Genomic DNA, 15,986 nt, shown 5'->3' on the forward strand with positions numbered 1-15,986 from the left:
TTGCACAGATTCCTGTGTGGTAATGTTGAACTGAGTGGTTTTTTTTTCCCTAGGACTGTTTCACATAGATTTCTATGTGGTGACGGTGAACTGAGTGGGTTTTTTTCTCTAGATTTGTTTCACATGATTAGAGATAGAACTGTGAATTCCTAGGGCTATAGTTTCCTAAAGATGTTAGAAAGAGAGGTGAGATTGTTCTGACACTTGGAGTACATGATAATGAAGCAGAACAAAGATAGACAAGTCCACAAATAATGTATCTGCATGCCATAAGACTGAGTTGGTAGAGAAGGAGGAAGAACTCATCAGGAAAGAAGTTACATCCATCCTTAGAAATGTATCCCATCCCTTCTGTTTATTGTTCAGGAAAGGGGCCTACTCATTATGTCGGGTATACATTTTTCAAAAAAGTGATCTTTAAGGCAGATGAGGTTAAGCGTATGACAAACTTCATTTACTCAACTCAACACTCACCAAGCACTCTTCTAATAATCTTTTGACTTCATGAATGACAAAAAAAATCTAATGAGTGAGAAGGCTAAAGTATCTTGTCCCATTTCCAGTTACTACTATATCATATATATATATATATATATATATATATATATATATATATATATGATATAGTATATATTATATATACTATATCATATATATATACTATATCATATATATATACTATATCATATTAATATATGATATAGTATATATATACTATGATATATATATATACTATATCATATATATATATGATATAGTATATATATGTGTATATATATATCACATATATACTATCATATATATATATATATGATATAGTATATATATCATAGATATATACTATATCATATATATATGATATAGTATATATGTGTGTGTGTGTGTGTGTGTGTGTGTGGTTCTATTTATCTATTGTCTCCCTACACACATATCATTGGTCTATCCTATTGCTGCCATCTCCATTAATATTAAATCTGATATCAGTACTGTAATGATAATGAATTACTGTTACTAATACTAGCAGCAGTACCACAATGACATGAAAACCACCATTACTGTGTCTACTCTTTTTCCTAACATTGCTGAGCCCTTAATCATATGAACCTAGAACTGGTTTCCCTATCAGCCTATAAGTTAATCTCTTACTTAAGTTAATCTTTTACTTACATGTAATTGATATCACTAACAAAATCCTCTTGCGTAATATCAATAATATCAATAAAACAGCACACACACATATGATCATTTTATTTATTTACATTTTAAATATTATTCCCCTTCCCCATTTTCCCTCCACAAACACCCTGTACCATCCCTTCTCCCCCTGCTTTGATGAGAGAGCTCCACCACCTACCCACTCACTCCCGCCTCACCACCCTAGTATTCCCATATGCTGGGGCACTGATGATATAGCAAACATTTTAAACAGACTTTGTCCACAGTTTTATTTCTTAGCAAATATCATTGCTGGGGGATCATTAAGTAATAATCTTTAAACCAATCAAATAATAATACTTTTTTAAAAAAGAGCATTCCAAAGGTGACTGGCATAGTAGATGAGCTCAATACAAACATGATACCTAAAGCTAGACTTTCTAGGGAAATATCTGAGAGCTTCCATAAGCTCATTGGATTTGGGGGAGGGGGACATTATCTCTCTAAACATGAACATTTATAAGTATTCTTAATGTCTTTCTATGGGTAATTTTCCTTAAGGTAAACAAAATGAACACTCATAAATGCAAATCTGTTATACCATTCACTTAACTCAAATCTTCCCATGGTACTTACATGCTTTAGAATAAAATCTCAAGTCTTTAATTGACCTTCCCATAGGCTCTAGAAGGGCCATCCCTGGACCACATCTACTGTGTGTTCACTTTCTAGGGCACTAGAAACAGCACTATTGTTCCTTAACTGCTGTGGTAACTTAAATGAGAATGTCTCTCATAGGCTCTGACATTTTAATATTGGTTTCCAGATGGTAGCACTGCTCAGGGAAGTGGCCTTGTTGGAGGAGTACATCACTCTGTTTGGGCTTTGAGGCTTTGAAGCTTTACACAATTCCCAATGTTCTATCTGTCTGTCTGTCTATCTATCTATCTATCTATCTATCTCTGCCTCATCTTACAAGTCAAGATGTAACTTCTCAGTTTCCTGCCCCACGCCCCAGTCGCTATGCTTTCCTGCAGCCACACTTCTCTTCCATGATGTCAATGAACTCTTATGTCTTTGGAACCATAAACCAAATATGACCTTCCTTCTATAAGTCACCTTAGCCTAGGCATAAAGTTTTACTGCACCAATATAAAAGTACTACATATAGCTACTTTAACAAGCTTACTCATTAAAACCCATGCATCTTTTATTACTGCCATCTGGGAAAGTTGCCTCAAATCAAATATCCTTAAATAAAAATACTGTGCTCAAATATCCCATCTTCAAATTCGTCTTTCTCCTCTGGAGGGTTCCCAAAGGACATACTAAATAGTTCTCCATTCTTTGACATTCTGGTTTGTGATTACTCATAGAACTGATCACTTAAGAATATAATTCAATATGGCTGTATATGGTGCTCTTTCCTTCTGGAATGCAAGCTCTACTATACAGAATCTTGTCAGCTTGGATAATTATGGCTAACACAGACAAAGCTTGGTACCTACCTGTATCATGATTTTGTAGGATAATATACAATTAAGAGTACAGAATAAATTTCACTCCAATAACAAACCAGTTCAAAAGGAACTGAACTTAAAATTTGGTATTGTTAATATAACCTAACCATTATCAATCATGATCACATAAACTGAAGTACACAGAGGTTTTGAACTCCCCTGAAGTTTTAGTTCCATTTTGTTGTTTTTTGAAAAAACAAAAAAGCATCAAAAATTATCAGAGTCAATGATAAGAAAATAAGCTAACCAGAGAACAGTGATGAGAGCTGTTCTCTTACTAACCTGTATTTGAGATGGTCAAATAGACTCCAACTTCACTAATATAATATAAGTTTTCATCCTGTAAAACAGCAACAAGTTAACCTTTTGGTAATCTCAAGGTTTATGCTTATAATTATGACTACTAAATACTTGATATGAGGACTAGGGTGTGTTTGTGTGAGGCATAATTATATTTTAAAATTTTGATAGAGCTCCTCCAGTCTGAGGCCTGCGGGTGAGTGCACCCCGGATTCCGCCAGACACATTCTGGGGGATCCATAGAACCCATAGCCAGTGCTAGCACGCCCCTTCCACCACTCGCCCCTCCTCGGGTCTGAGGCCTGCGGGTGAGTGCACCCCGGATTCTGCCAGACACATTCTGGGGGATCCATAGAACCCATAGCCAGCGCTAGTACGCCCCTTCCGCCGCTCGCCCCTCCTCCAGTCTGAGGCCTGCGGGTGAGTGCACCCCGGATTCCGCCAGACACATTCTGGGGGATCCATAGAACCCATAGCCAGCGCTAGCACCCCCCTTCTGCCGCTCGCCCCTCCTCCGGTCTGAGGCCTGCGGGTGAGTGCACCCCGGATTCCGCCAGACACATTCTGGGGGATCCACAGATCCCGCAACCAGCTTTAGGTAGGAAAACCAACATACTACCCTGAGCTCATAGCTGGGTGCCCTGAGTGCTCAGAATCCAGCAGATACCCCTCCGCCCCCCCCCCCCGCGCCCCTGCCGGCTAGCACCCCGCTTTTGCCCATCTTCCAGGTCTGAGGCCTGGACCAGACCTCTACCAGGTCTGCAGTTGTGTGGACCCCGGATCCCACCTAAGACATACTGGAAGGTCCACTCAACCCAGAGCCACAGAGGAACAACTGAACTCAGAGTGTCAGACAACATATCCTGAGATATCCAAGAGGAGACACTGCACACAGAACAGCAAACACCTAGCTGGACTGCCACCTTGGAGGCACCATACCCTGAGGCATCCTAGAGATACCACTGTAATCAGGGCAGCTGGAAAAAATCACAGAGACATCTGGACTCCTAGAAGACCAAACACAAGCGAGACAACTGGAAAGACAGGCTTCAATCAGAGACAGAAGTACAGGTAGCACTAGATTTAACCAGATGGCAAAAGGCAGGTGCAAGAACGTAAGCAACAGAAACCAAAGTTACATGGCATCATCAGAACACAGTTCCCCCATCATAGCAAGCCCTGAACACCCCATCACACCAGAAAAGCAGGATTCAGAATTAAAAATCACTTCTCATGATTATGATAGAGGACTTTAAGAAAGACATAAATAACACTCTCAAAGAACAGATAGAAACCCTTAGAGAGGAAACACAAAAATCCCTTAAGGAATTGCAAGAAAATGCAACCAAACAGGAGAAGGAATTAAACAAAACCATGCAGAATCTAAAAATGGAAGTAGAAACAATAAAGAAATCACAAAGAAAGAACACCCTGGAGATAGAAAACTTAAAAAAAGATCAGGAGTCATAGACACAAGTATTACCAACAGAATACAAGAGATGGAAGAGAGAATCTCATGTGCAGAAGATACCATGGAAAACATTGACACAACTGTCAAAGAAAATGCAAAATACAAAAAGCTACTAACCAAAAATATACAAGAAATCCAAGACACAATGAGAAGGCCAAACCTAAGGATAATAGGAATAGATGAGAGGCAAGAATCCCAACTTAAAGGACCAGTAAATATCCTCAACAAAATTATAGAGGAAAACTTCCCTAACCTAAAGAAAGAGATGTCCATAAATATACAAGAAGCCTACAGAACTCCAAATAGTTTAGACCAGAAAAGAAATACTTCCCGCCACATAATAGTCAAAACATCAAATGTACAAAACAAAGAAAAAATACTAAAAGCAGTAAGGGAAAAAGGCAAAGTAACATATAAAGGCAGACCTATAAGAATTACACCAGACTACTCACCAGAGACCATAAAAGCCAGAGAATCCGGGACCAATATCATACAGACCCTAAAAGAACATAAATGTCAGCCCAGACTACTATACCCAGCAAAACTGTCAATCATTATTGATGGAGAAACCAAAATATTCCATGACAAATCCAAATTTACACAGTATCTCAACACAAATCCAGCACTTCAAAGGATAATTGGTGGAAAACTCCACCACAAGGAGGGAAACTACAACCTAGAAAAAGCAGGAAAGTAACCTTCCAAAAACCTTAAAAGAAGGTAGCTACACAAACATATCTCCACTGCCAATAACAAAAATAACAGGAAACAACACTCATTTTTCCTTAATATCTCTTAATATCAATGGACTCAATTCTCCAGTAGAAAGACATAGACTATCAGACTGGATAAGTAAACAGGACCCAACATTTTACTGCATTCAGGAAACGCACCTCTGTGGAAAAGACAGACACTACCTCAGAGTAAAAGGTTGGAAAACAATCTTCCAAGCAAATGGTCCCAAGAAACAAGCTGGAGTAGTGATTCTAATATCAAATAAAATCAGTTTTCAACCAGAAGTAATCAAAAAAGATAAAGAAGGACACTTCATATTCATCAAAGGAAAAATGTACCAAGAGGAACTTGCAATTCTCAACATCTATGCCCCAAATTCAAGGGCACCCACATACATAAAAGACACTTTACTAAAACTTAAAGCATACATTGCACCCTACACAATAATAGTGGGAGATTTCAACACCCCACTCTCAGCTATGGACAGATCATGGAAACAGAAACTAAATCGAGACACAATGAAACTAACAGAAGTTATGAACCAATTAGACTTAACTGACATCTATAGAACATTTCATCCTAAAACAAAAGAATATACCTTCTTCTCAGCACCTCATGGTACCTTCTCGAAAATAGACCATATAATTGGTCACAAAACAGGCCTCAACAGGTACAAAAAGATTGAAATAATCCCCAGTACCTTATCAGACCACCATGGACTAAGACTTGTCTTTGACATGGACAAAAACAACAGAAAACCGACATACACTTGGCAACTGAACAATGCTCTACTCAATGATGACTTGATCAAGGAAGAAATTAAGAAAGAAATTAAAGACTTTTTAGATTTAAATGAAAATGAGGACCCATCATATCAAAATTTGTGGGACTCATTGAAAGCAGTACTAAGAGGAAAAATCATAGCTCTAAGTGCTCACAAAATGAAATTGGAAAGAGCATACATTAACAACTTGACAGCAAACCTGAAAGCATTAGAACAAAAATAAGCTAGTATACCCAAGAGGAGTAGATGGCAGGAAATAATCAAACTCAGGGCTGAAATCAACCAAGTTGAAACAAAAAGAACTATACAAAATATCAACAAAACCAGGAGCTGGTTCTTTGAGAAAATCAACAAGATAGACAAACCCTTAGCCAGAATAACCAAAGGGCACAGAGACAGCTTTCAAATTAATAAAATCAGAACTGAAAAGGGAAACATAACAACAGAAACAGAGGAAATTAAAAAAATTATCAGATCCTACTGCAAAGGCCTATACTCAACACAATTAGAAAATCTGGATGAAATGGACAATTTTCTAGATAGATACCAGGCACCAAAGTTAAACGAGGAGCAGATAAACCACCTAAACAGTCCCATAATGCCTAAAGAAATAGACACAGTCATTAAAAATCTTCCCACCAAAAAATGTCCGGGGCCAGATGGTTTCAGTGCATAATTCTTTCAGACCTTCAAGGAAGACCTAATACCAATCCTCTTCAAGCTATTCCATCGAATAGAAACAGAAGGAACACTACCCAATTCATTCTATGAAGCTACCATTACGCTCATACCTAAACCACAGAAAGACCCAACAAAGAAAGAGAACTACAGACCAATCTCTCTTATGAATATTGATGCAAAAATACTCAATAAAATTCTTGCAAACCGAATCCAACAACACATCAAAACAATTATCCATCAAGATCAAGTAGGCTTTATCCCAGGAATGCAGGGATGGTTCAATATTCGGAAATCCATCAATGTAATCCACTACATAAATAAACTCAAAGAGAAAAACCACATGGTCATCTCACTGGACGCTGAGAAAGCATTTGACAAAATTCAACATCCCTTCATGTTAAAAGTCTTGGAAAGATCAGGAATTCAAGGCCCATATCTAAACATAGTAAAAGCAATATACAGCAAGCCAGTAGCCAACATCAAACTAAATGGAGAGAAACTTGAAGCAATCTCACTAAGATCAGGGACTAGGCAAGGCTGCCCACTCTCACCTTACCTATTCAATATAGTACTGGAAGTCTTAGCTAGAGCAATTAGACAACAAAAGGAAGTCAAAGGGATACAGATAGAAAAGGAAGAAGTCAAAATTTCACTATTTGCAGATGATATGATAGTATACTTAAGTGAACCTAAAACTTCCACCAGAGAACTCCTAAACCTGATAAACAACTTTAGCAATGTGGCTGGATATAAAATCAACTCAAACAAATCAGTAGCCTTCCTCTATTCAAAGGATAAACAGGCAGAGAAAGAAATCAGGGAAATGACACCCTTCACAATAGCCACAAATAAAATAAATTATCTTGGAGTGAATCTAGCAAAGCAAGTGAAAGATCTGTATGACAAGAACTTCAAGTCTCTGAAGAAAGAAATTGAAGAAGATCTCAGAAGATGGAAAGATCTCCCATGCTCCTGGATTGGCAGGATTAATTTAGTAAAAATGGCTATCCTGCCAAAAGCAATCTACAGATTCAATGCAATACCCATCAAAATTCCAAATCAATTCTTCATAGAGATAGAAAGAGCAATTTACAAATTCATTTGGAATAACAAAAAACCTAGGATAGCGAGAACTATTCTCAACAATAAAAGAACCTCTGGGGGAATCACCATTCCGGACCTCAAACTGTACTACAGAGCAGTAGTGATAAAAACTGCTTGGTATTGGTACAGAGACAGACAGGACGATAAATGGAACAGAATTGAAGACCCAGAAATGAACCCACACACCTATGGTCACTTGATCTTTGACAAAGGAGCTAAATCCATCCAGTGGAAAAAGGACAGCATTTTCAACAAGTGGTGCTGGCTCAACTGGAGGTCAACATGTAGAAGAATGCAAATTAATCCATTCTTATCCCCCTGCACAAAGCTCAACTCCAAGTGGATAAAGGACCTTCACATAAAGCCAGATACACTGAAACTATTAGAAGAGAAGTTGGGAAAGACCCTCGAATACCTAGGCACAGGGGAAAAGTTCCTGAACAGAACACCAATGGCTTATGCTCTAAGATCAAGAATCGACAAATGGGACCTCATCAAATTGCAAAGCTTCTGTAAGGCAAAGGACACTGTCAACAAGACAAAACGGCAACCAACAGATTGGGAAAAGATCAATTACCAATCCTACATCCGATAAGGGGCTAATATCAAACATTTACAAAGAACTCAAGAAATTAGACGCCAAACAACAAAATAACCCCATTAAAAAATGGGGTACAGAGCTAAACAAAGAATTCTCAACTGAGGAAACTCGAATGGCCGAGAAGCACCTTAAGAAATGTTCAACATCCTTAGTCATCAGGGAAATGCAAATCAAAATGACACTGAGATACCACCTCACACCAGTCAGAATGGCTAAGATCAAAAACTCAGGTGATAGTAGATGCTGGGGAGGATGTGAAGAAAGAGGAACACTCCTGCATTGTTGGTGGGGTTGCAAGCTGGTACAACCACTTTGGAAGTCAGTCTGGCGGTTCCTCAGAAAATTGGACACAGCACTACCTGAGGACCCAGCTATACCACTTCTGGGCATATACCCAGAAAATGCCCCAACAAATAACAAAGACATATGCTCCACTATGTTCATAGCAGCCCTATTTATAATAGCCAGAAGCTGGAAAGAACCCAGATGCCCTTCAACAGAGGAATGGATACAAAAAATGTGGTACATTTACACAATGGAATATTACTCAGCTATTAAAAATAATGAATTCGAGAAATTCTTAGGTAAATGGATGGAACTAGAAAATATCATCGTGAGTGAGGTAACCCAATCACAAAAGAACACACATGGTATTTATTCACTGATAAGCAGAGATTAGCCCAAAAATTTGAAACAACAAATATTCAACTACCAGATGACATGAAGCTCATGGAGAAGAAAGAACAAGTGAGGATGCCTAGGTCTTTCTTAGAAGGAGTAACTAAATACCCAAGGGAGCAAATATGGAGACAAAGTGTGGGTCAGAATCTGAAGATGGGGTTGTATGGAGACCATTCCACCTGGGTATTCATTCCATGGGCAGTCACCAAAAATAGATGCTGATAGAGATGTCAGGATGGGAAAGCTGACAGCAGCCTGATAAGGCTGTCTCCTTAGAGGTCTCCCAGAGTCGGACATACCCAGAGACAGATACTCACAGCTATCCATTAATCCGATCAAAGGTTCCCAATGGAGGAGCTAGAGAGTAAATTGAAGGAACCTGAAGGGCTGGTGGCCCGGTGAGGAGAGCAATAATACCAACCAGCCAGAGCTCCCCAGGGTCTAAACCACCAGCCTAGGAGCACATATAGAGAGACACATGACTCCAGCAGTATATGTAGGGGAGGATGGCCTTGTTGGACATAGGTGGGAGACAAGGTCAATGGTACCCTGAAGGCTGAGCACTGAGGGGGGGGAATCTGAGGGTGGGGAAGGGGGCTGGGGGTAGGTGGATAAACACCTTCATAGAAGCAGGAGGAGGGGGGATGGGATAAGGGGTTCCTGGGTGGTGGGGGAAATGCAGTAAGGGGATAAAATTTGAAATGTAAATATTATATCCAATAAAAGAGGGGAAAAAATAGAAAAGCGAGTAGAACCAACAATCTTAATAAAATGTCAGCCCTCTAAAAAAAAAAAAAAAAAAAAAAAAAAAAAAAAAAAAAAAAAAACTATCCTGATACTAAAATTTGTTTTGAGAATTGTATATTGCAGAATGATCAACCTTGGTGTATCTACTCAACAAGCAAGCTGGGCAGACCTGCTCAAACCTCTGAGGTCCGGGAATTCCATCTGGAGGCAGCGAAGACACAGAGGATTGTCAATTTGCTCTCCCCCCCAACTCCTCTTCTAATATCTCAACGCCCATAATCAGCTTGAAGAACCTAATGAAGAGTCAGCGCCCCTATTCCCTGGGCTAGGGGACTAAGGTGGTAAATGTTGGGCTGTCTCTCTAGGGAAAAGTAGTGGTTTTGTCAGAATAGAGAGAATTAGCTAGGGTTTATTGCATAGCCATAACCTATTAGTAGAAATCTGTATAATTAGTATCAAGATGAAGATATAAATTCTTAAATGGCACCAATTTACTTTGTTTACAAATTTTAAGGTTTTCATTGGCATGAGCTTCTTAATGATATAAGAGTGAGACAAATATTGCTACTCTCATAGGCATTGTACCAGTATAACACATTTAGGAGTACAAAGCTTAGACCCAGTCCTTCTTTAACTCTTTTTAACTGATTTGAGAAGGTCAGCCTGTGAGTTAAGGGACTATAGCAAATTCATGACTTGGAGTTTATTATAAGGGTATTCTCTATGTTTTATGTAGAAATAGCTGAGTGGAGTTAACAGGCAACAGTCCAGATTACCTTACATGGATAGCTGGCTTTCAAAACATCAGAAATCCTTAGAATTGACATGACAAACATTTTAGTATTAATGTTCATTTTCATTAGAGACCTGTCTGCTCCGGACAGCTTTCTATGTTAAATTCTAAGAAGAAATTGAGCATCCTTGGAGTTACTCCAGTTGTGGTGAGACAGCCACTAGGCAAGAATTGCCACTTTCCTTCTACAGACAAATTACTGTCCAGAAAAGGACACACTTGCAGAATAGTCGACTGATTATATCTGCCTAGACAGAGTAATCAGCCCTTAATAATTCTGCAGCACTAAGGTCTGTCAGATGATCCTGGACCAGAAGGCAGAAGAACAGATGCTCCAACGTTTTGAAGTAGAGCGAGTGTCCAGGTGGTCAGAGGTCTCTATAAATTGGCTAAGTTTTAGAAACTACGATTTGTGCTTCCCACAATTATAGTTAACTCAGTCATTCTGGATTTCTGATGGGGTTGAAAACAAATAGCTATTTACCTTAAGAGAAAAGATTTGAGTGGATGGTCGTCAGCTGACATTCATCCTAAAGCCAGGTTCAGAACTAAATGTTCTAGTTAGAATAGATGACAGAGGAGCTGGTTAGTCAACAAAAGGACAGACTGGGTATTAGGACTATCCTGTACCTCACTGGTACAAATTGGCATAATTATGCTCTAATTGTATTTTGAGAGAAAAGTTTCATTTTAACACGAAGGGTGATGTGTAGGAGGAGATAATGTAGGAGGAGTACTGAGAGGAAGAAAAGGAGTAAGAAGAGGAGAAGAAGAAGGAGAGGAGAAGCTAGGTGATGAAAGAGAGAAAGAGGGGGGAGACAGGGAGGCAGATATTCATGTATCTCCACCAGTCAAAGATAGTTGTTATATCTAAGTCGGTCAGTGGGTTACACCGCTGATTGAACAATTCCAAACTTATAAAGCCTATGATTAACATTCTTTTTAAAAAAAATGTATAAACGCAAAAAGGAAAAGGGGGCATGGGATATGGGTTTCTTAAGGGGGTGGGGGGGATGGGGATAGGGGATGCCATCTGAAGTGTAAATAAAATATCTAATAAAAAATAAAAAAATAAAAAAATAAAAAAAATTTGATAGAAATAAACATATTACACAATAAATTAAAAAATAAGTAATGAATGACTCCTAGACCCAGATTTTTCTATTTCTTACTTGATACTAGAATCTGAAACTGAAAGTTCCCCAGGAGAATTTCAGTTTTACCAAGTTTACAAACTACAATTACATCTAGAAGATGGAGTGGAATGATTAGTAAGGATAGATGGTATTAACTTAAAGTACCCATTCTCGTGATTGTATTGGGTGGAGTTTGAGGGGTTAATTTACCCTCAAATAAAACTAACATTGCAAAATTGTTTATGCCCTTTTCTATGTAGAAGGTCAGTTGGTAGAGAGATAAATACATCAGTGTTTTTAAATTGGTTATATGGGCCACCAGGAGCAATTCTAGGAAGACTCGATTCTTCCTAGAACCCATATTTTATCCCCACTTTTTTATCTACAAGTTTTCATTTGGAAATCAAAAGAAACTACACAGTAGCCCTGCAACCCATTGAAAGACTGGGGACTCGGGATGCTCAAGAGAATTTAAGTTGGGTATGAAGGAGTCAATTTAAAAGGAAATTTATGTATTTTCTTGGTGATGAGAATTGGATCCAGGGACTTATGTATAAAAAAATTTATACTCTACTACTGAGCTATATTTTTGCCTCCTTCCTATTTCTCAGTGATTTACATTATTATCATCAGAAATGTGTAAAACTCATGATAATGTAATCAAAATCAGTATACAAAATCAAATTACTTTTTACATGTAATCATGAAAAATTTTAACAATAATAATTATGATCACATTCACATTATAGCTCAAGTTCCTGTTATTCATAGATGAAATGATGAGTCATTGCACTGCACAACCTACTTTACTAAGTTATATACAGGAATTCTAGATCCTGCAATTCACTGACTGGCTTATTATGATTCCTTCTTAGTTTCCACCAGGCCCAGTAGCAGATGCTTCCATGCATTGTCCTAACTCATCCTCACAACTATGGGAATAAAATGAAGATTGCATATTAGGTCACAGCCAAAGGGTGAAAAGGTAAAATATGGCCACCCAGTGCTAAAATCAAACTAGAATTAACCTGTCTTTAACATTTCCTCCATGTGAAACATTGCTCAAGAACATGGCCAAAAAACAGTGCTGATCTGGAGGGAAAGAATTTTGGTCAGGGCAGGTGGGTGCAATTCAGGGCCTTGGTCAGCTGGTGATTACAAGAACAAAAAATACATACATACAGGAACAGCTTCAAAGAACTGGTTTAGTTTAATAGGAAGTAAATATTTATGATCCTGGGGAAGTGGGCAGGGTCTCTGGGGCAAGGTTGGTGGGGCTGTGTACCATTGGCCAGGACAGGAATGTTGGAAGATGTTGGAAGGTGGGGAACCTTATAAGGACAAACAAGGAGTGAAGTCTGATAACTGTCAGGGTAGTAAATTCTTACTAGAGTTGATAATAGGGCAATTGACTTTCTGGCACCAGGTTGGAAGAGGGGAGGGAGCCAACACCTACTGTCCTCATCTGAAATATCCAAGGTTAAAGTTCTCCTGGACCCTTCCTCCATTGATCCAGGGACATTAAAGTCCCACACTTAATTTCTTCAGTCTTAGAGGCAAGTAGAACAGCACACTATTTGCTTAAGGAAAAAATATCTATAACCCAAGATCTGTCTGAGTTGCTATCATATACTATCTATTCAGGGTTTTCTTTACTTAGTACTAATTTCAGCATAAAAGAGACCTTTACTTTTGCATCTATAGTTCAGTGTACAAGATCCTGGCCACATCTAGGTATGGTGGAATCCCACCACTTTAATCCCAGCACTTCAGAAGCAGATGTAGGTAGGTCTCTATGAGTTTAAGGCCAGCCTGGTCTACACAGTGAGTTCCAGGTCAATCCATGAGAACCTATCTCAACCCCTACCAAAAGACCCAACTCCATACTAAAGACAAAGAGAGAATCTGCTGATGGGTTTTAAGTATGGTAATATGCTGGATGTTGTGTTTAGAAACTACTTAGGCTATGGAGTTAGTTTAATTTAAGGAGTAGTAGAAGAATGGTTACAATACTACTGTGAATATTTCTAGAAGCTTCCCTACCATTGGTATCTTCATGATTTTACATGTAGGTATTTGGCATTTCTAGAAGAGTGTCATAGTTTCTCAAATACAGTATTTCCATTTTATGCCTCATTTGGCTTTCACAATAATCCTCTATGACACAATAGATATCATAAGTGAGTTTTAGAGCTGACTAATCAGAAAGTTCAAAGCAGTTATGCATTTCTGTCAGATTCACATAGCTAAAAGGTAAGATAAAAGAGATCCTACTTTTAGAATTATTCCCTATCTTACCCTCAAGAACTTTACAATAAGACTTTCCCTATTTCTGAAGATTCCACATACTTAAGGCATAGAACATAGAGAGATCAATCTGCTGCTTACCTGTAAGTTTCATCTCTATTAACTACCTTTCATAGTACTGGAAACTTTTGTACATGCAACTGAAGGAGAGATTTAATCATCAATCTCATCCAACTTTGAATCCAGACAGCTAACATTACAGCCAGCCTGGTAAGATAAACCACTGGTATATTAGTGACAAAAAAGTTTTAGAAGTATCCCACCACTTTCTGGTTGGATTTAAGACACTCTCCACAAGATAAAGCCTGTACCTAGCATGGCTATCATGGGTAAGATACATCATGTGGCTAGATATATCATAGGCCAGAATGGATAACCTGTGACTATCATTCCTCTAAATGAACATTAAACTGACTTCTAATAACTTATTGCAGACCTGTAGTTTAGTGCATTTTCTCATCAGAGAAGATTCTTCTTACAGTGGATTGTTATTACCACAAAGGCCCACAAGTGATCAATATACAGAGAATAAGAAACTGCATAAGACATCTGTGTTTCATCCTTTCTCACAAAAGATTTTTAAATTTTTAAATCAAATTATTGACCATATATCATAGTGGAAGAGAGAGCAGAAAGATTGTAAATATCTACATATTTAAATATTTACAATATTTAAATATTGTAAATGCCTACAAATGAAACAAGTGGTTTTTGAACATCTCAACTCATTTGCATATGTATATTCACAGCAGGTGTGATAACACACACAAGATCTGTGAAAATTTAAACCAAAGTCTTAGAATTGACAGAGGAGATGGACATAAGTACTACCTCTAGGAAAGGAACTATTGACAATAATTAGCTGCTGAGAGAGGTAAAGTCAGTTTTCCTTAATAAGTGACCAGACTATAAGTACAGTCTCCACACCCAAATGTATTTGAGAAATATAAATTAGACTTAATGTGTTTTTATTTTTATTGGATATTTTATTTACATTTCAGATGCCATCCCTTTTCCCTTTTCCCCTGTCCCCTCCATAGAACCCCCATACCAACCCTCCTCTTCTTTTATGCTTTTATACCATTTTGATTACATGCATGTATTAAGGTCAGTTTTAGGTTGAGGGTCTAGCAACACAATAGATGCAAACAGTCAAGGAACAAGCAAAACAATAAACACAAATAGTCAAAGAACAAGCAAAGCAATAAACAAAATTTCGTGAACACTCCCATGATCACTGGGAGGGCTCAGGATGACCAAAATATCTGAGCCAACTTCCCTGTCCTAGCCCAAAGTCATTTTCGTGTCTGAAGCCCACTTTCTTGTTCTAGCCTAATATTTAGATTCCTTCCTTGATGTGTGTTTAATAACGAAAAACAAAACACAAAAAAATTGGGTCAGTAGAGAGGTAGGGGATTTGGGGGGAGTTGTGGAAAGGGAATGATTATAGTCAAATAACATTGTATAAAATTCTCAAAAAATCAATTAAGATATTTTAAATTATGAATAGAAAAGATTTTTACATGTTCTAACTTCTACTTAATAAACTGAGAATACTGAAAAACATTTCAAATGAATTTTAGCTTAGGATAATATTTTATTCACTATTTTATTGCTATAAGGAGACACCATGGCCACAAAAACTCTTATAAAATAAACCATTTTCTATGAGGCTGGCTTAATGTTTTAAAGACTTCATCCTTTATCATCATGGTAAGAAGAGCAGTGGCACACACATGGTACTGGAAAAGTAACTGAAAGGTCTATATTCTTATACACAGGCAGCAAAGAGAAAGTGTGTGGCAAGGGCCCTCCCCAATGACCTACTTCCTTCAACATGGCCATACCTACTCTAACAAGACTGCACCTACTCTAAAAAGGCTGCATCAACTCCAAGAAGGCAACACCAATTCCAATAAGGCCACATCTATATAAGTCTATTAAGGCCATTCTTATTCAACCACCACAGAA

General features: G+C 38.1%; 1 protein-coding gene across 1 annotated transcript in view; it reads right to left on the reverse strand.

Annotated features, from left to right (window-relative positions):
* The window catches only part of Lamp3 (lysosomal associated membrane protein 3), a 51,507-nt gene that overhangs the window by 22,248 nt on the left and 13,273 nt on the right, over positions 1-15,986 (reverse strand). The window contains exon 4 of the mRNA XM_034515805.2: positions 2,958-3,015. Coding sequence (XP_034371696.1) covers positions 2,958-3,015 — 58 coding nt within the window. The remainder of the gene's footprint in view (positions 1-2,957; positions 3,016-15,986) is intronic.

Source organism: Arvicanthis niloticus, chromosome 12 (assembly GCF_011762505.2).
Source record: "Arvicanthis niloticus isolate mArvNil1 chromosome 12, mArvNil1.pat.X, whole genome shotgun sequence".
Lineage (NCBI taxonomy): Eukaryota > Metazoa > Chordata > Mammalia > Rodentia > Muridae > Arvicanthis > Arvicanthis niloticus.